Genomic DNA, 20455 nt, shown 5'->3' on the forward strand with positions numbered 1-20455 from the left:
AAACAATGTTATTTAATTAACTTAAATCAAAATCAGATAGAAAACTGACCTAGGTATATCTAGTCTAACTACTAAAACTACCTTCTCATCCCATTGCAAAAATAACCCCATACTTATAGAACTTTATTCTTGGAAATAAAGCTTCTAGTAAAGAGCTCCAAAAAATAAGTAAAAAGTATTTTTTAAATGCACACCTGAGGATTAAAAAAAAATGTGGTATATACATGCAATGGACTATTACTCAGCTTTAAAAGGTAAGGAAATTCTTACACATGCTTCAACATGGACGAACCCTGAAGACACTATGCTAAATGAAATAAGCGAGTCTCAAAGTACTGAATGATTCGATTCCACTTATATGAGTTGACTAGAGTAAACAAATTTAAAGAGACAGAAAGTAGAATGGTAGCTACCAGAGGCTGGAGGACCCAGGGAATGGGGAGTTATTGTTTAAGGGGTACAATTTCAGTTATGGGAGATGAGAAAATTTCTGGAAATAGACAATGGTAGTGGTTTGCTCAAAAATGTGAATGCACTTGATGCCACTCAACTATACATGTTAAAATGGCAAAACAGTACATTTTCTATTATATGTATATTTTACATAATGTAAATGCACACCTGAACATAGGATTGTTGATTTCTCTGTTCATAATCATAGCTTCAAACATTGGCCCTTCACGTACAACAAACTCTATCATTCGATGTATCAGGGCGAGCAAATTCCTACAACAACAACACAGTTAAAGAAAATGGATTCAGACCTACCACTATATAAAACTATACTTGAACTAAGTTACTATAATTGTGCAGAAAAAGATTATTCTGCTAATACAAAATTTTATACCAAAAAAATAACCTTGAGCATGTTAATGCCTTGTGCATTAAGAGGGAATGGGACAATGGGGATAGGGGAGTGGGAAGGGAAGGAAAGATGAAGGGAGGGTGGGAAACCACAACACAGCTTCATAGCAATAAAGATTTTTTTCTAAATGCCACTTAATTTTTATTTTCCAAATGCAAAACATTAAATTATGAATCACAACTAATTGGAAAGCTGCAAATATATAAAATGAGTAAACTCAGAGCTTACATGTTATCATAGCCATCTAAAAACTTACACACTATCTCAGTTTTAAAAGACAATATGTCTAAACCAAGCACCTTTGTGGTGGTACTGAAATGTTATATACATGACTATATAAAAAATGCAAAACTATTTAACAAGTGTTAAGGCCTGATTCAATAAAAAATCCATCCAACTCTTGTGCTTTTCTGGTACACATATAGCAGATGGAGTTTTTATTGAATCTGACCTTTAATGAGGCAACATCCCTTTGGATTACACTTCAAACTGGTTCACACAACTCATGACATGTATAATTCTGCCTGCGTATTATGACTCAATGAAGCAATTATATTGCCAAAGCCTTAAATGGAGTCCTCTTTCCAAAATATTCCAAAATACGGGACATGGTGAGATGCCTCTCCCATTTTTCATAACAATTACTTTCCAATATTTAAGCCAAGAAGAAACGTGTAACTTTTTAGCACAGTCATTTTATCGGTTGGGCTCATAGAAAATCTTTATTTTTAAAATCTAGGTCCTAAAATCATGTGATTTAAACATTATTTTAGACATTAATTATAGCATCAAGCAAAATGACTCAGCTTATTATAAGCTGCTTTTGATTTCTCACTTCACCAGTCCCCCAGCATACAGAGTAGGCAAATAGAAATTGGGAAAAGCAAAAGGATATTGGCTCTTGGTACAAGGCACACACTAAATTACACCTTTAGCATCCCCAGCTCAAATTAAGTTCATGTAATTGCTGGAATATAAATAAATATATAGTTATAGAATAAGACAGATTTTTTTGGCTCTATAATGCCCTGCTGCAGAGTACATAAACAATAAAATAATTTATCTCATGGTCATTGTAATTATTTTCTCCCATTTCAAACAAACCTACTTAAAGGACACTAAAATCTCTATATAGTGAAAAAAATTAATTTTTTTGACCTCCTCTAGATCAAAAAAATTATATGAAAGTTTAAATCTTTAATAGAGGGGAAACTAAATATTTAAAACTACTAACTCAACCTCAAATTGTTAAAAAACCAAAAGCATCACTTAATTTTGTATCTAAAAATTATTTTTCTTTCACAGAAGTATTAATTACTCTGCAAATATGCAGCTCTTATTATCCAAATGACAATGTATTCTCAGCATCCATATAGTTAATGATATTATTTGGAGGGAATGGAGATAATATAAAGTTAAGATTCAGTTCCAGAACTCCCAATGGTATGTGTCAAATTAAAGTGAAGGGAAATTTAATGTAAATATCATAATATATAAAATCAATTACTGGGGGACAAATACTATACATCCAGAAACTTGTATGAATTAAGTCAAACGCAACTTGACTTGCATATTATAAATGAAAAGTGGTTTAGCAAGTTTAAAACAAAGGATTCACTGTAATGGTGAGTTAAGACTTTTCAACAAAATGTATACTCAAAATTTAGTTTAGAAATAAGCTGAGCCACATGTAAAGCTACTACTGGAATATGCTTTTTGAATACTACAAAAATACTTTCCTGTGAATGCTTTTTTATCAGTGGAAAAATAACCCACTATAGTTTTAAACAGGCTTGTAAACTGATAAAATGTATTTTTTGGAAATTTAAAGCTTAAAAGTTTTAAAATACTTCATGTGATTATTTAAAATCAAAATCTGACAATTAGTTGTTGCTAACTTGAATTCAAGATGATTAAAGAATTGTAATCACACTTTTTCCTTAAAGACTGTGTATTTAACATCATTTTTAAAAGGGTGACTTTTCTATCAGAATGAAACAGTGTAGTACACAAAGATGATATATTTTAAAGTGCATTATTTTATTTTAAAATGGCAATTATCTTACTCTGGGCAACAGTAACAAAAAAAAAAAAACCAAAAAATTGTCTCTCAGTTATAATAAAACCACATTTATTGGAGTCGATCGTACCAATGTCTGGTCAAAAACTGTATACTTTCCCAATCCATCCCATGATGTTTTCCTGGTCCCCCGCTGCCGCAGACAGTTCAGCTGGTGTTGCTCACCAAGGCCAATGTCAAAGAGAATTTGGTATTCTTTTGTGTTCATTTATTATTCAACCAGTGTTGTGTTCCTGTGTTTGGGAAAAGGCTTAGCTTGACTGAGCAAGAGCATACCTAGAGCATGAATTCTTCTGCTTTATTATTATGTTGAAAAAGAAAAAAAAAGGGAAGAAAGGAAAATAAAAGAATTCCAAATACCTTTGTTACCATGAAAAAAAATTTCTAGTATGCTGAGTGTTCATGAAAATAATAGGAATTCCTAATCAATTAGAAAAAAACCGAAGCTATGCCCTTCAGTAAGGAGAACTCAAACTAAGGTTGCATATTAAACAGGAACCAAGAGAAAAAAACAGATTGGGTCAAATTGTAACATAATATACAATTTAAGATACATTTAAAACATCTATTTTCCCCATCACAATAGTCTGAATATTATTAGACTAACAACTCCAGATTAAATCTATCGAACAAATTCTAACTACTAAAGCTATGAAATTCCCTACTTTGGTAACAATAAAAACAAAAAGATAATGACATAAAATTGCAAAGTATACTAAAGTTAGTCACATATCCCCCCAAAAAGTACTGGGAAGGAACCATTGCTCAGTCAAGATATTACCTTTTCCTCAACACCATTTTTTTTTAATTCAGAAGGGGATATTGTCTATATTTAGATCAGTAATAATAAAGAAAAACATGTACCTTTCTGTTGGGATAACCACTTTGACTATGGCTTGCGACAGAGTCTGTATATGAAGTCACATCAGATAATAAACATAGAATATGTGAGTATTGTTAACAAGTAACAAGCAAAAATATACATAATGCATTGAAAACACTACACATCTAATCACAAGTTTTGCAGGCAATCACTGCATTTGAAGTAATTATACACTAAGCAATTACATAAATGCAAATGGATGTGTTCAGTGAACAGTAAATGTTCACCAAATGCAAAGAATCAGAACATTCCTGCCAGAATGCACATCAATGCACTGAAATAGGTACTACACTGAGAATTATCAGATAAAGATTTTAATTTGTGAAATAATTAACTGTTTGCCTCTGACCATATAGTTTGCTACTTTGTTCCCAAGCCTTTAAAACCAGCCCTGTCATTTTAAGTGTAATTATTTCATAAAGAACCAACAAATTCTTATAAACTTGAAATTAAGTTGGTTTTATGTTTAATAAAAAGAAAATACTCACCCTTTGCTTTTACTAGAGTAGTTAACTGCTTTTTTAAAAACCACATATGCTCTCAAATACTCTAATACCTCAGATCTTGAGAACTAAGTTAGCTAGCAGCCATCCAAACAGTTTAACTATTAAGATCTTTCTAACTGAAAAGCCACTTAACCAAATACAAAGTAACACTTTCTCAGAACAAAGTAAATTTAGATACTGCACTTAAGCAACCTGGGTACAACAGTGGACAAAGAGAAAAAAAACTTAAAATCGTCAAAAAAGGAATGGTAGCCACAAATAAAAAATATGACCTAGTATTTCAATACAGGGTTTCCATGGGCTAAGGCAGGGAACACATCTACTTATTTCTTTAAGAGTTGTCAAACAGAATTACACACACATTTTCTATATAATTATTGAAAAGAAATACTACCACAGATTTAGTATTTACAAATTAGATGCGGCCCTATGTACATTTTTTAAATTACCTTCTCAAAATCCTCCTTGTTTTTAGGTGGCGGTAACATTGGAGCATTGGGGTTTTTTAACCTCTCTCTAGGCTGCGCATTAAAAGGCAGTCCTGATGGAGGTGGGGGAAGCGTATGTTCCATCATAGAAGGCGGAATGTATATTGGATGTGGAGGAATAGGCACAGCTTTACCCCAACCTAACTTCATTTCAAAAGACATAATCATCTTTCCTGCAAAAAAAGAAAAGAAAGGTCACCCTGGTAATTCTCGAAAGAAAATAAAAGACTTCCGTTAATTTGAATTAATTTCCATGTTCAACCTTTCCATTTCTGGTCCATTTTTTCCCTAGAGTTTTTATACTTTTCAGAACCAGGAAAAAGTCTGAATTCTGTAGTAGACAATAAAAACTTTACCATTTAAATTTTTTAAAGCTCTTTCAGCATCTCTTCTATTCATAAAGGCCACAAAGCCACAATTTCTCTCTCTTGCTCTTTCTTCATCAGTTCTAGGCCACATAATTTTCACACTGGCTAACGGTCCAAATCTTCCAAATTCCTGACAAAGCATTTCTTCATTCATCTATTAAAAGGCATAAAAATAAATATATAAGGCATAAAAATTTTTCCAGTATGCAGAAAAAAGGGGGGAAAAAGTCTATGTGACAGAAAGCAAATTTTTACAAAATCAACAGTAAGACCTATTAATGCCACAACTTTCCATTCAAGTACTAAGACCCTATATAGGTAAAATCTTGCCCTCGGGAGACATTCACAAATCTTTTCATACCAGAAACACAAATAAGTGGTCAGGGTGAACAGGCTGGGTGGCTAAAGAAAAGTACACCTCTATCTCCCCTGCTGCTCCTTTTGAGATCCTGCATCTGAAATAAGCTGTTCTTCAGCAGTGGTTTATTTAGAAATTTAGCAACAATTTTTAGTCAGCTCTGATTATCAGATTTAAGGCAAGGAAAAGTACATCATGATGATGAAAGAGAAAAAGCACCTAATCACTTTTTCTTTTTCTAGCATCCAATGTAATTCAGAAGAGAGAAAAGAGAAAATGGTAAATACACAATGAGGTCCAAAACATATATAATTTTGGGTGCCTGGGTGGCTCAGTTGGTTGGGTGTCTGCCTTCGGCTCAGGTCATGATACCACGGTCCTGGGATAGAACCCCTTGTTGGGCTCCCTGCTCAGCGGGCTTCTCCCTCTCCCTCTGCCCCTCCCCCCACTGTGCTTGTGTGCTCTCTCTCTCTCATTTGACAGACAGAGAGAGAGAGAGAGAGAAAGAGAGAGAGAGCACAAGCAGGGGGAGTGGCAGAGGGAAAGGGAGAAGCATGCTCCCTGCTGAGCAGAGAGCCCAAGGCGGGGCTAGATCCCAGGACCCCCCAGCCGAAGGCAGACACTTAACTGACTGAGTCACCCAGGTGCCCCATCAAATAAATAAAATCTTTAAAAAAAAAAAAACATGGGGCGCCTGGGTGGCGCAGTCATTAAGCATCTGCCTTTGGCTCAGGGTGTGATCCGGGCATTCTGGGATCGAGCCCCACATCAGGCTCCTCTGCTGGAAGCCTGCTTCTTCCTCTCCCACTCCCCCTGCTTGTGTTCCCTCTCTCGCTGGCTATCTCTATCTCTGTCAAGTAAATAAAAAATCTTTAAAAAAAAACCCATAATTTTTTTAAAAAGCATATTACATATAACAACCACTATATTCTTCATAACACAAGTAACACTGAAGTGATGAAAAGAATTAAAATATAAAAGACAGAAGAACAAATTACTAGTTTGCTATCATGAAGAGAAAATAGAAAAAGCATGTCCACTAAGGAAGCAAGCTATGAATAAGAGGGTAGTCTCAAAAGAACACTGTCCACCATTGGTCACATCCTGATTTGATAAATAATAATATCAGCACACAGTAAGACATTTCAAATTCAGATAGTCAAGTTACAGAAAGAAGAGATAAGCCCTTAAGAATTGTAGCAAGACAATTCAGCCCATACCAGTAAGGCTCAATTTTATAAGATAATTTTATAAGATAGTCTCTAGGTCTTTCAAATTTGCTTACTTCAGATTTTTTACTTTATTTTTTATTGACAAAGTTTTCTTCCATAATTATAAAGAATNTTTATAAGATAGTCTCTAGGTCTTTCAAATTTGCTTACTTCAGATTTTTTACTTTATTTTTTATTGACAAAGCAGTTTTCTTCCATAATTATAAAGAACATAAGCTAACATTCATCTAACTTTTCTAATATTACCTGTGGATTAATGTTTCCAAGATATAAATTAGTAGTGCTTGGATCTCCCACATCATGTGAGCCAGGTGCATAATCGTCAAGAACTAGGACAAAGAGGGGAGAAAAAAATTACAACCTGCAAAATACAAAGTTTGGACAATTTCTACTAATTAAAAAAGCAAAAAACTGTATTACCACCAGATGATCTATTTCTTCTTGAAGGCGCATCCACTTAAAAAGGGGGAAAAGAAAACAATTCTTAGTTTTTAGAATAGTTAATCACAAATATAAACATTAAAATAAATGCCACTTACTGGAACGACGCTGACCATCAGAATCTGACTGAGGTGGCTCAAATCGGCTTAACCTGCCTTTTGTTTTATGTCTCTCATCACGCTCTTCCTGAATTCTGTTGAAAACATTTATAATCACTAATAATGAGGCAAAAGTCACTCATTCACATTAAGAATACAACTTATCCAGGTACTATGTTCATGTAACTTGAAATATTTGTGAGTAATTAAATGCCAGTACTAACAACCAAGAATAGAGAGTCCCTTATAAGCAATAGAGAGTCATTATAAGCAAATTTCTGACATGTCATGCAAGCATTAGAATACAAAGCTCACTTCTAAGGTGAGAAGGAAATTCAACATTAAAACCGCTGATTTTTGTCTTTTCTTGGTTAAGTTTGCTTGCTCCTCACCCCTATCTCAGTGACTACATTGTTTCCACTGCAAACAGGACTCCGGACATTAGATAAGTCAATTGAATTGCATCCGTATTATGCTACCAACCTAGACGCTGGATGAAATGCTCAATCATTTCCAAATATACCCTAAAAAAAAAATCACTATAATATCTAAAACAACCTCATCATTGGTAAGGCAGTTTGTGATAACTAACCGGTACACTACATTCTTCATACCTGCATCTGTAAGTATCAGTTCAATATACCTATGGCAGCCATTCTCCACACTATAAAACTTACTGTTTCAATTCTTCTTTGAAGAGTTCCAAATTGCTTTTTTTCTTTTCTTTCTCCCCTTTCTTCAGTGGCTATGAAGGATATGACAAGTTATACTTCAAACAAAACACGGTCAAACAAAACTAATGGCTCAATAATCAGGTCATTTTAAATAATTTTTATTTTCTTGTCAATTATGTTCTATTATTTAAATTTAAAAAGAATGCTTCTGTTCTCACTGCACTTCCTTCCTGTTCTCTTGAATTAAGAATATAACAATTCGATTATTAAAGCAATTAAAGAAAATGACAAGCAATAGTGTTAAAGTAAAGGAACCACAGACTTTATTTCCCAAAAGCCTGTGCTACTTAGACCTGAATATTATCAGAGGGCAACAGGGAGCAAAACTAATGAACATAACTAACTGCCAAGTAACTGCCATGAGCAACTACCAAAAATATGCACTTCTTCAAAACAGTCACCTTAGGAAGACTATGAATTATTGAAATAATCAGTAACAGCTTTGGAACTCCTCTTTTAAAACTGCTTTTGAAATCCCTCTCTTAAAAGTGCCAAAAAAATTCAATGGGGAAAGATAGCCTTTTCTCACAAATAGTGTGAGAACAACTAAATATCCACATGCAAGAAAAAGTGAAGTTGGACCTCTTCTTCACACCACACACAAAAATTAACTCAAATGACTCACATACCTAAATTAAAGCACTAAAACTACAGAACTCTAACAGAAAAACACAGGAATAAATAAATCTTCGTGATTTTGAATGAGGCAATGGTTTCTTAGATATGACATCAAAAGCATGAGCAAAGTAAAAAAAAAAAAAACTGATAAACTCTACTTCATCACAATTAAAACCTTTTGTGCTTCAAAGGACACTATCAATAAAGGATAAAGACCAGTAAGATGACTGAAATTTTTAAAATAGACAATTTTAGGGGCGCATGAGTGGCTCAGTCGGTTAAGTGGCTGCCTTTGGCTCAGGTATGAATCCCAGAATCCCAGGACTCTGGGATCGAGCCCTACATTGGGCTCCCTGCTAAGCGGATAGCCTGCTTCTCCCTCTCTCTCTGCCTGCCACTCTGCCTACTTGTGCTCTCTCCCTCTCTCTAATCAATCAATCAATCTTAAAAAAAGAGAGAGAGAGACAATTTTAACAAGTGTTGGTAAAAACGTGTAAAAATTAGAACCTTCATATGATGCTGATGGGACTGCAAAATGGTACAACTAATTTGGAAAGAGTTTTGGCAGTTTCTCAAAAGGTTAAACAAATAATCGTCGTATGACCCAGCAATTCCACGTCTAGGTATATATAAGAGAATTGAATATGTAAGTCCACAAATGTTTATAGCAACATTATTCATAATGGCTAAAAAGTGGAGACAACCCAAATATCAAGTAATAGATGGATAAACAATATGTGCTATACCCATAAAATAGAATATTATTCAACTATAAAAATGAATGAAGTACTAGTTTGTGCTGGAATACAGATGAACCTTGAAATATTATGCTAAGTAAAGAAGCCAGAAACAAAAGGCCACATGTTGTATGATTCCATCTGCATGAAATGTCCTAAACAGGCAAATCCAAACAGACAAAAAGTAGATTAGTGGTTGCCAGGGGTAGGGGATGACTAAAAATAGGTATAAAGTTTCTTTCTGGGGTAATAAAAATGTTCTGAAATTAGAGATTAGTGATTGTTGCACAACTGTGAATATACTTTAAAAAATAACTATATACTTTAGAAGAGTAAATTTTATGGTATGAGAATTACATCTCAATAAAATTGCTTTTTTCCATTGCATTGCTTTCAGAGCTATTTTAAAAGTCACACAAGAAAAGTCAGTCTCACCATTCAGTGTAATCATATTTCTTCACCAAGTGTGGCTCCAAATAACATGACCCACCTCTATCTTCCAACCCCCATGAAAAATCCCACCATCAAAAAACTAAAAATCTCCTAACACTGAGAATATTTAAAAGAAGGTACCACTAGCTGACAGTAATTCCAAATTAATTCCAACAACGTTCTAGGCAAAAGATACATTATTGGAATACATATAGTCTTCCAAGGTAACTGCCACTACACATGCTGACATTATTTAAATACCACAGTTCAGAATTGCTTAAAAAGATAATCCCATTATTTTATATTTATGCCTAAAATATACTCAACTTTTTACTAGCAATATACTAGGAATATAATAACGCCAAAGGTTCACTGCTCAAAAAACCTAAAAAGAACACTGTCTACATGTTCTACTCTAATTTATCACCTCTTCTCTAGGAAGATTAAACACCAAAACTCAACAACTATTCCCAAAATAATTAAAAACAAGAAACCAAAGTCCTGCTTACAGTGGAAGTACTGAAATATCATTGGCAGTATCATCTCTGAACATAAAAAGTCACTTATTTGGGTCTGACTTACAGGTTTTTTGGTTTCTATCACAAGAAGAGATGGTGGTCTTTCATTGGATGACTGATTTGGAGGATTTTTTTGATCTGCAAATCTTGAAGACGGCTTATAAATTTTACCTCTTTTTTCATCTGTTTCATGTTCTTCTGAAATTTAAAACAGTAAGATTTAAAACTAATTTTCAAAAATAATTTCATATTATCTGATTTTTTATTTTTTTAAATAAACAGAAATTAGTAAAATGCTTTTAGCACTAAAATATACAACTACTGACAAAATATGAAGTTAAATTCATATTACCATCTTACTTTCAAAAATACTAATTTAATCATTTTATAGTAAAACTATGAAATATATTAAAATTTTCACAAAGTCTTTTGCTGTATTCAACGTTGAAAGGTACAAACTATTTTTAAAACTTATCTGGCTCCAAGTTCTCATTAATACACATCTGGCCATTTATTCTGCTAATTAATAATTAATATCAACACTAGAGGGTGCTGATAGAAAGGAAATATGAAATTCAAAAGACACCAAACATCCTTCATAATTACCTACAGTTATTCTACCAAGACTTTTTGGGTTTGCTTAAGGACAATAATATTCACACTAACCTTTAGCTGCATTAACAACACCTCCACGCACAAATGTCTTCACTTTATTACCATCACTTCCTTCAAAAGCAGCAAGAAATTCCTCATAAATCTCAGCAGCTGCCTTTTCATCTTCCTGAATACACATGAAAATACCATTTCATATAAAAAAAATATTGTACACAGGGCGAAACTCATCAAGGAATAATGTAAACAAAATCTTTCTCTTCTCTAGGAAAAGCAGGTTAGGCAGTCCTAATGGGTAGTATCTAATCTTTAGTAGATATTAGAAACTAATTAACACTGAAACTAAGAAAGACTTCGATCCTCTACTGGCAATTTCTGGAACTAGAAAAGGACACACCAAGTAAGTTTATTTAGAGACATCAAGAGTCAAACTGTATGACAACTATATATTATTATTCTATTAATGTTTCTGATGTTCCCAAAACATGATGATTTAATTCACTGATTATAAATTTCCTTTGCAAGCCAAAGACATGAGTATTAGAAGATGAAGCAGCAATAACTCCACAGCTGGCATTAGAAAAAAAGCTCAAAAGAACCTTGACAATTTCAATTATAACTCTTCACAATGTCCCCAAAACATGTACGCATAAAGGCCAATAGAACAGATCAGAAAATAGAGAAATAAATCCAATAACACTTGGAAATATAGTATTCAATAAAAGGAGCATCTCAAATCAATGGAAGACTAGATCGACTTTTCAATGAATGATGTTGGGATAACTATTTGAAAAAAAGATAGAAATGAACCAATTCTTCACATCATATACCAGGAGAAACTGCAAATGAATCAAATTTAATTTTTTTTTTTAATGAAACTGTTTAAGGGACACCTGGGTGGCTCAATCAGTTAAGTGTCTGCCTTTGGCTTGGGTCATGATCCCAGAGTCCTGGAATGGAGTCCCACATCGGGCCCCTTGCCCAGCGGGGAGTCTGCTTCTCCCTCTCCCTGCTGCTCCCCTCCCACCAACAAATAAATAAAAATCTTAAAAAAGAAGAAGAAGAAGAAGGAGAAGAAACTATTTAAGTATTAGGAAAAAACATGAGGAAATTCCTTTATAAGCTAGGAGGTAAGAAAAACACTGAAAACTAGAAATCATAAGAAAAGACTGATAAATCTGGTTACATAACAATAAACAATTTCTGCATGGAAAAAACGCCAGAAGCAAAATAAAAAGACAATCGACAGACTGGGAAAAAACACTGCACCTTGTGTCACAAAGTGTTAATATACGAAGTTTCTAAAAAATAGAGATAAACTACTAATTTCTAGAAAGATTGGTTTAGATATAAGCAGACAGCTCACAGAAACAAACACAAAAGCTGTTCAACCTTACTTACAAGAAAATGCAAATTTAAAACTACACTGAGATATCATTTTTCAATGAGCAGATAGGCAAAACTTCAAAAATATCCTCTGCTGGCAAGGCTATCGGGAAACCACCTCTCATACACTACTGAGAGAGATGCAAAATATCCCTGCCCTTATAGAGAGCAACTTGACAATATCCAACAGAGCTACATTTACGCATTTACCATTCAACCCAGTAATCTCACTTACAGGAATATATCCCAAAGATAAACTAGCAAAAAAACCACATGCATAACATTATTCGTTAACAGCACTATTTGTAATGGCAAAAGACTAAAACAAAAATACCCTCAACAGAATTTTAGTGAATAACTACTGTATGTCTACACAGCTATTTAAAAAAACAAGGAATATTTCATTATATCTGCAGTAATCTCTGAGATACAATGTTAAGTGTAAAAAGCAAGATGGAGAAAAGTACACCGTATATGGCATATTATTGATCACCTAAGAGAGAGAGGTACAATATATATTAACACACACTTGCTATACAAAAAGAAGAGACCAGAAAATAACCAAATTTTACATAGAAGAAGCAGTGAAACAGGAATACAAACTGGACTCCTCTAAATATAACTTGTGTTACATATTTGACTTGGTGGTGGGAGCTGAGAATACCCCAGTCAAGAACCTTCGAAAAGCATTTCTCTACACACTTATTTAGACACATTTCCAAGGATAACACAAAATACAATTTAAACATTACCTTTTTCTTTAGTTCTTCTTGCTCCTTCTTACTTAAAGTTCGCTTAGCTGTGCTCATTTTTCCAATACTGAATGCTTTAAGTTTGTTTTCTAGAAGAGGCTGTGAAAAGAAAAAGCATACAATGACATAATTCTTAACACTATCTAACTCAACTGGTACAGCTCAACTGATAACCAAGTCTTCAGATTAGATGACTTTTAAAAAGAAATTTCACTCTAAAGCAGAAAAGCTGAGGCTACTCTTCTTAAGCATCAAGTGCCTACCTTGGGCTTGATCCTGATGTAAGTATTCCTTAAAGAATGTCTTCATTTGCTAACTCAAGGTCAATAACAAACAAAAGCCATTTTCTTTAAAAAAGGTAAAAAAGCAGAGAGAGAGATGCCAAGGCTTAGAACTCACTCAACCAACTTCCCCGCACCAAGAATAAAAGCACTTGAGAAAAAGTACAGATGGTTCTGGGTAAAGAAGCAGTGATGGAAAACAGACATTCAAATAGGGAGAAGGCAGCATGTATTTCCAAAGTTCAGTAGCAGGAATTGAAATACCATCTATAACCTCCATTCCAGGTACTACAAATCACATCATTTCCGTCAGTAATTCAGTAAATGGACTCATTCTTCAACAATGCTGATGTTTAGGGGCATAATGATAGTATTTCAGGTTTCAGCACAAGTAAAATCATCTATAGATCTTTAGTTGTTCAGTTATTCATTTAAATGTTAGATTTCGATTCATAAACTTAAAAGAGAGTAGAGTCTATTAAATACAACCTAAAATATTAATCTGTAATTGAAATCCGAAGGTTTTGCTCTTGCCTACCAAAATGAGAAGTTAACCAATTACAAATCAGACTTTACCAATCCCCTGGTTATAAATAGGCTTGCCCCTGAGAGAAGCAGAATAGAAGAGTAACACTGCTACAAATTATTTTAAAGTTACATTAAAATCACTTTGAAAAAATAAAAGTTTATAATTCAAAAGTCAAAATGAGGTTTCAGGAATAGATTCAAAGTAAATTTTTTTTCCTGAAGTAGAAAGAAAAATTGTCATCATTCAGCTATCTTTGGTTTTAATTTTAAAAGTTTAAACAAACGGTAAAATTACATATAAATTCAATGAAAAACATAATTTTACAAAACAAAATCAAAAGGGCTCAAATTTTATTTATATCCTAAGAGCTAAACTTACACACCAAAAAGAAAAATGGTTAAGGAAATTATGGAATGTTTACACAAAGAAATATAATCATCCATTAAAAGTTTCACAGAATTTTTGCTAATTAAAAAAATTAGAACTGAAAAGAGTATTTTAAAATATATTCCTGTAATATGGATCTCAGCAAAATAAAAATATATTTATGCTTAGAATATTAAACAATAAAAATAGTGTTATCAATGTTAATATTGGCTGCTGTCTTTATTATATTTCCAAATTTAATTTTTATTAATTTATTAATTTCACAAATTTAATCACAACAAAACTGTATGAAATAGAAAAAAGACTAAAAGAGCATGAGAACGCTTTGCAGATACACATCGTAAAGAAGCTTCTTCTCTGGGTTCTCATACCGCCCCGGGCACTACACTAATTAGAGTAAATAGTACCTGTCCCTGTTTACTTCCCATGGTGAGGCTATAAGCTCTCTAAGAGCAAGAACTGTGTTTTACCCATCTATTTATTTCCAGTGACTGGCATGTGGTACTTGGTTCAGTAAATGTTTGGTACAAGGGAAGAACAATAAATCTGACCATTAACCATTTTATATCCAAAACACTCCTTGGTTTTATAAATAAAATTTCAAATTTTAAATGAATCCTATCTCACACACAAGCTTTAAAAAATTTCCTTACATGAACTTGAGTTTATCATTAACCCAAATATAAAAAAGAATGCTATTTTCAAATAGTACATGATGAAAGAATAAGTACAAAACCAAAATATTCAACCACCAAATTTGATCAAGGACAGATTAAAATTTCTTATCTTTATCAACACTTACTCTTGAGAGATTCTGATGAGGAGAATCACAAAGGCTTTCACGGGCACTCTCATTCCTATAATTATGTTTTCTTGGGCTCTTAGGTCGTGTCCGACTTGGCATGTCACTATCTGAGGGTCCAGATGCATCCATCTTCAGGAAAAGTAAAACAAGTTTTTAAAATCACATATGTAGTACCAAAACTACAAACAACCCAAATGTCCAACTAGTGACAAATTTCACTACATACTATCAAAATTCTCATCCCTTAATATCACCAATGATTTCATCAGAAAAGTCCTTCAGTACTGGGAAAGTTTTCAATAATTCTAACTTGTACCTGAAAGCTCAAATTTTATATCAGTAACAAATAATTGTTTTCTTTGAAGTAATAGGTCTGTTTCCTTTATTTTTAAGAGAATATATCTGCCAAACATCCAAGTCTGATTAGCCACAGTTTGTCAGTTGTTCCTTCAAGTAAAAACAGTATTCCATCAAAAAAGGAGCCAGTTTTCATTTCTCAACTTAATCAGACAAGTACCTTTCTTCAAGACAAACATACCTTGAGAAGAGGTAGTGCCTTATGTGTACTTCCCATTTCATCACACAAAACATTAAAAAGACCCATACACAAGGACAAAATTTAATATTAATAATTTTTTGTTTCATCAAGAAGCAATAAATATTTGCTTCATCAGGAAGATTCTTAAATGAAACTAGCATATTTTTACTTTTACTGTGCCAGGTGGGGAAGAATACAATGACTAATACATTTTGACAACACTGGCTTGATTCATGTTAGATGTCAACAGTTTACCCATCAATTGCCTTTGCACCATTAATGCAAAGGTCAAAACGATGAAAAAGGCAAATGTCTCTGTATTATTATAAAATAGATGAATTCACAAAACCCATGAAAAATTCTCAGTAATCCACAAGGGTTTGAGCACTGCTATAATGACACGTAAAGGAATGTTTATTGAAGAATTCAAAATATCAAAAAGTTCTACACAACAAGTATATGCCCATCAACAGAGAAATAGCTTTAAAAAATCATGTGTACTTTCCCCTATGGAATATTACACTACCAGCAGAAAGACTGTATTAGAGCTCTAACTGTTGACTTGCAGGGATTTCCAAAAGGTATCTCGTGCAGTGAAAAAAGAACAAGTGTGTATAACTCAAATCACAGTCAATGTACAAGTATACACATCTGCATATGTACAGAACTTTATAAGCACAATAAAAAAATAAAGATACATACATACTTGGCTTCTAATATGGTCTGAGGGGGCCAACTTAACACAAATAGAACACAAAAAAAAGAGAGCACCTAGCTAAAAACATGAAAGAAAATAAACACATACAATATAATAAAAATATTAAAGAAAAAAGACAAGCGGTGCCTAGCTGGCTCAGTCTGTGGAGCGTGCACCTCTTGATCCAGGGGGATATGAGCTGGAGCCCCACACTGGGTGTAGAGATTATTTAAATAAATAAATGCTTTAAAAAAAGAGGAAGAAGAAAGAAAAAAGACAAAGACTGCCTTTTATACTCACATGTGCATCTGAAGATCCAGATGAATGAACATCTGATGATCTGGTCTGCAATTAATAAAAAGTCAGTATTTAAATGATCTGAAAATGTATTATGCTAACAAAACAAGTATGTCTCAAGTTATACAGACTTAATCTTCCCAAACTTGCAGCAATTTCTCCTCAGCTAATAAAACCAAAGGAAATCTAGAACTTACAAAAAGACTGTGATCCAAAATAAATGTGCAAGTCAATTCTTTAAAATTCAGAATGCATATGTGCCAAAATATGATACAAATGAGTGGCATATATTTGAGACATAAACTTTTTAAACTGTAGACTGGAAACCTAACCACTATTTTTACAAGAGAATTTTAATGCAAAAGCTCTTCCCAAATCATAAGATACACTGTTTACTGTCACAACACTGACGGAGCAGCAACTTCTTGCTATACAGCAAAGAAACGTGCCCTCCTTCCTCCAACTACCCAGTCACATAAGCAGCAGATTCGCCACACATAAGAAACTCCACACATAAACCCTTAATATAAAAGGTACAAATGCTACCGGAGAAATAGTTCAAGAAAAAGAAAACACTTTCATCAAATCCACTGCTGGCCACCATTTACAACTTGTTTAAAAGGAGGCTGCTTCTATTTCAGCATATCACTACTGCTGACTGTTGGACAGAAGAAGTTCAGTCTTCAAATAATGGCACTTTCCAACAATGTCAACTGTTAAAATTTCATCCTATTTTTTCTTAACTGATCTACAGATCACGTTACATATGGCATACAATATTTTGTTTTTTCACTACGCAGACAAAGCAGCCAAGCTGCAAGACTATTAACTAAATAACATGTGGTATCTGTCTGAAATTTTTACTTGGAGTCCCAGAATCAAACTCTGTCATTGAGTTGTTTTTATTTTGCAAGGTATTGGGTAGTGAGATTTTACTTATTTTTATGTATAGTCAAATGTTAAAAGTGAAACCAAGAATCTTAACACCATAAATACTAGACCCTAGCTCCGAGTTCTAGATTTCAAATAAAATGCACAAGACATTGTATTAATTTTTAAGAGAAAACTAAAGATTTGTAAGATATACAAAAGAGCAAACACAGTAAAACTCATGTAAGTCTACACAGTATTGCTTTACTTACCTTCTCTAAACTTAAGGCTAAGAACTGCTGGTCAGATTTTCACACTGAATCAGTATGTTCCTCTGAACTCCACTGTGCCGGGCCCTGAGCAAAATAAGCTCAGACAACCAAGCACGGAGCTAGCTACCTTCCGTCACTATTCTTTCTATCCATCTTTTCTATCTCCAACTTTTATTGTGTCCTTCCTCATTCACTTTCTTCTCCCATCTAACCTTTCTAAAAAGGCAAGATGGTATGGAAAAAGAAATTTTTTAATATTTAAATTACACAATTATTTTTATAAAAATATTTAAATTAACACACTCAGACACAGTTTGCAATGTGCCCATTTGCACACACTTAGAAACTAGAAAATCCAAGAGAGTAACTACTCTTAGAAAAGAAAAATTCAGTCAAGATGCTGAACAGATTGGGGGAAAAAATCAACTGCTTGCCAATATAATAGTATTAACCTGCTAGGTAACAAAAATGATATCCTAATTACAATAGTCACGACAAGTTTAAAACATCTAGAAACCAACAAAAGAAATGTACACAACCCAGGGGAAGAAAACACAAACTTTACAGAAGGATTCAGTTATTCTAGTCACCTTTTGAAAAGACTCATCATATTCCTGGATGGGAAAACCCATGAAGACAATGTCAATTATACCCATATTTATCTACAAGTTTAATGCAATTTCATTCAACAGCTCGATACCCCAAAGGAAAATCTTTGCAAGGGGGCATAGGGGTTGTCAAAAATAATTCTAAAGTCCACCCAGAAGAATAATCATGCAAGAGCAGCTAAAACAGTGCTAGCCTTTCTTTCTTTAATCTCCTATGCCACAACATCCAAATCATCATTTCTAGGATTTAAAAATTACAGCATAGCTTACAAAGATGCATCAGCTGATTTCAATTAACCTAAGATGGCACTGGTCACATTTACTGCAAACCAGACATTTTCCACTGATTTGCAGCTATAACTACACAGCGTTCAGAATGGAGCTTCTTTAAGCTTAAGAGTTAGAGAGATGCAAATAGTAGTTAATAAGATTTTTTAAATACCCAACATCTAAAGCTAGTGGTCCAAGTAAACAGTAAATGTAATGCTACTTCCGAAGCTGAACCTCTCCCTCTCCCTCTTCTTAACCTAGACCTGACTATATTATATATGTCTTGGGTTTGGTTTTTATGTTGTTTTTTTTTTTTTAACTGAGGAACGACAAATTATTGATGCTTACAGATCTTCTGTAGAACACAATTCTTCATCCATATGAAAAGACCCAAAAGCAAGAAATGAATGGGCAGAATTAAGAGAAGCTTAAGACAATAAAGAAGCAGACACAAGACAAATTTATCTCAGGATAGAGAAAGCAGATAGTATAGATGTGGTGAAGGATGGCAAGAAAATCCAAAAGAAAAAAGGATCACTCTTATGATTGCTAAGGAGATAAAGGTGAAGCCAACTACACTATACTATATGGCCCTATATGTTGGTGGCTGAGAATAAAAACTTTTTTCAAATTAGCAACCTAGTCACAGGAACATTCATTCCTCCATCACTACCATTCTGCATCATCAGCTTTTTCCCATTACTGATTCCTAAAATGTCTTCCTTCTCCTTTTGTCCTCTAAAGCATCAACTTACATCTCCACAAGTTTAACAATCTCTTCTGTACAGAGATGACTTCTAATTCTTTATTTTCAACCTTAGTTCCGCTCCTGGGTTCCCCTCTGTTCTCAAACTACCTCCTGGACATCTTCACCTGAATGTCTGCCAGCTCCTTAAACTCAATATATTTAAAATTCCTTCCAAACTAGTTTCTCCTATTGAACCTTATTTCTTTTTTTTTTAATTTTTTTTAAAGATTTTTATTTATTTATTCGACAGAGATAGAGACAGCCAGCAAGAGAGGGAACACAAGCAGGGGGAGTGGGAGAGGAAGAAGCAGGCTCCCAGCATAGGAGCCTGATGTGGGGCTCGATCCCATAACGCCGGGATCACACCCTGAGCCGAAGGCAGACGCTTAACCGCTGTGCCACCCAGGCGCCCCTATTGACCTTATTTCTGACAATGGATTGTATCTCTCAATCACTCGTAATATGGAAGTAGTAAAATGTTTTTAAGAGCACAGATTCTGGAATCAGACTTCCTGGTTTTAGCACTTACCAGTTTCATAACCTTAGCCCTAGTTCCTTTATCTGTAATGCTGAATAGCACCCTGCCTCATAGGATTATTGTGAAGGACAAAAACAGGTAAAGCGCTTAGAACAACGTCTAGCACGTAATAACTGCTCAATAAATGTTAGCCAGCAACAGCATTATAACAGGATCATCCTGGACTCCTTTATCCCCTCATAATCACATGAGTCAAATTCTGTTCATCCCGCCTCTAATATAACTCTTCTATGGGGACTCTTCTTTTCCTTCTTTTCCTTTCTAAAGACACAATTGCGGTCCAGATCTTCCCTTAATTCAACCATTTACTGGTACTATGCTTTACATTAGAGATATAAAGTAAGGTAAGACATACCTCCTGCCTTAAGAGCTAATAAAAGAGTTAAGTAAACAATGGCCTCTAGAGCAGAGGGGGCAGGCAAATCTTAATGGGTGCGGGGAAGAAGTTAACAAAGCTTCCCAGAGAAGATCTGAGGTGAGATTTCTGCAACAATCCTTCAGTATTTA

General features: G+C 34.0%; 1 protein-coding gene across 4 annotated transcripts in view; it reads right to left on the bottom strand.

Moving 5' to 3' along the window:
• The window catches only part of U2SURP (U2 snRNP associated SURP domain containing), a 52007-nt gene that overhangs the window by 26241 nt on the left and 5311 nt on the right, over window positions 1–20455 (bottom strand). For 2 of the 4 annotated variants that reach the window (XM_002916866.4, XM_034661870.1), the window contains exons 2-14: window positions 16646–16690; window positions 15108–15239; window positions 13109–13207; window positions 11025–11139; window positions 10423–10556; window positions 7997–8064; window positions 7320–7414; window positions 7201–7236; window positions 7027–7109; window positions 5179–5344; window positions 4784–4995; window positions 3810–3853; window positions 622–726 (exon numbers count right to left, since the gene is read on the bottom strand). In XM_002916866.4, the coding sequence (XP_002916912.1) occupies window positions 622–726; window positions 3810–3853; window positions 4784–4995; window positions 5179–5344; window positions 7027–7109; window positions 7201–7236; window positions 7320–7414; window positions 7997–8064; window positions 10423–10556; window positions 11025–11139; window positions 13109–13207; window positions 15108–15239; window positions 16646–16690 (1334 nt within the window). Of the gene's footprint in view, window positions 1–621; window positions 727–3809; window positions 3854–4783; window positions 4996–5178; window positions 5345–7026; window positions 7110–7200; window positions 7237–7319; window positions 7415–7996; window positions 8065–10422; window positions 10557–11024; window positions 11140–13108; window positions 13208–15107; window positions 15240–16645; window positions 16691–20455 lie in introns of those variants that run through there. The other 2 variants (XM_011221864.3, XM_019797128.2) reach the window with 2 other exon arrangements.

This window comes from Ailuropoda melanoleuca, chromosome 6, assembly GCF_002007445.2.
Source record: "Ailuropoda melanoleuca isolate Jingjing chromosome 6, ASM200744v2, whole genome shotgun sequence".
Lineage (NCBI taxonomy): Eukaryota > Metazoa > Chordata > Mammalia > Carnivora > Ursidae > Ailuropoda > Ailuropoda melanoleuca.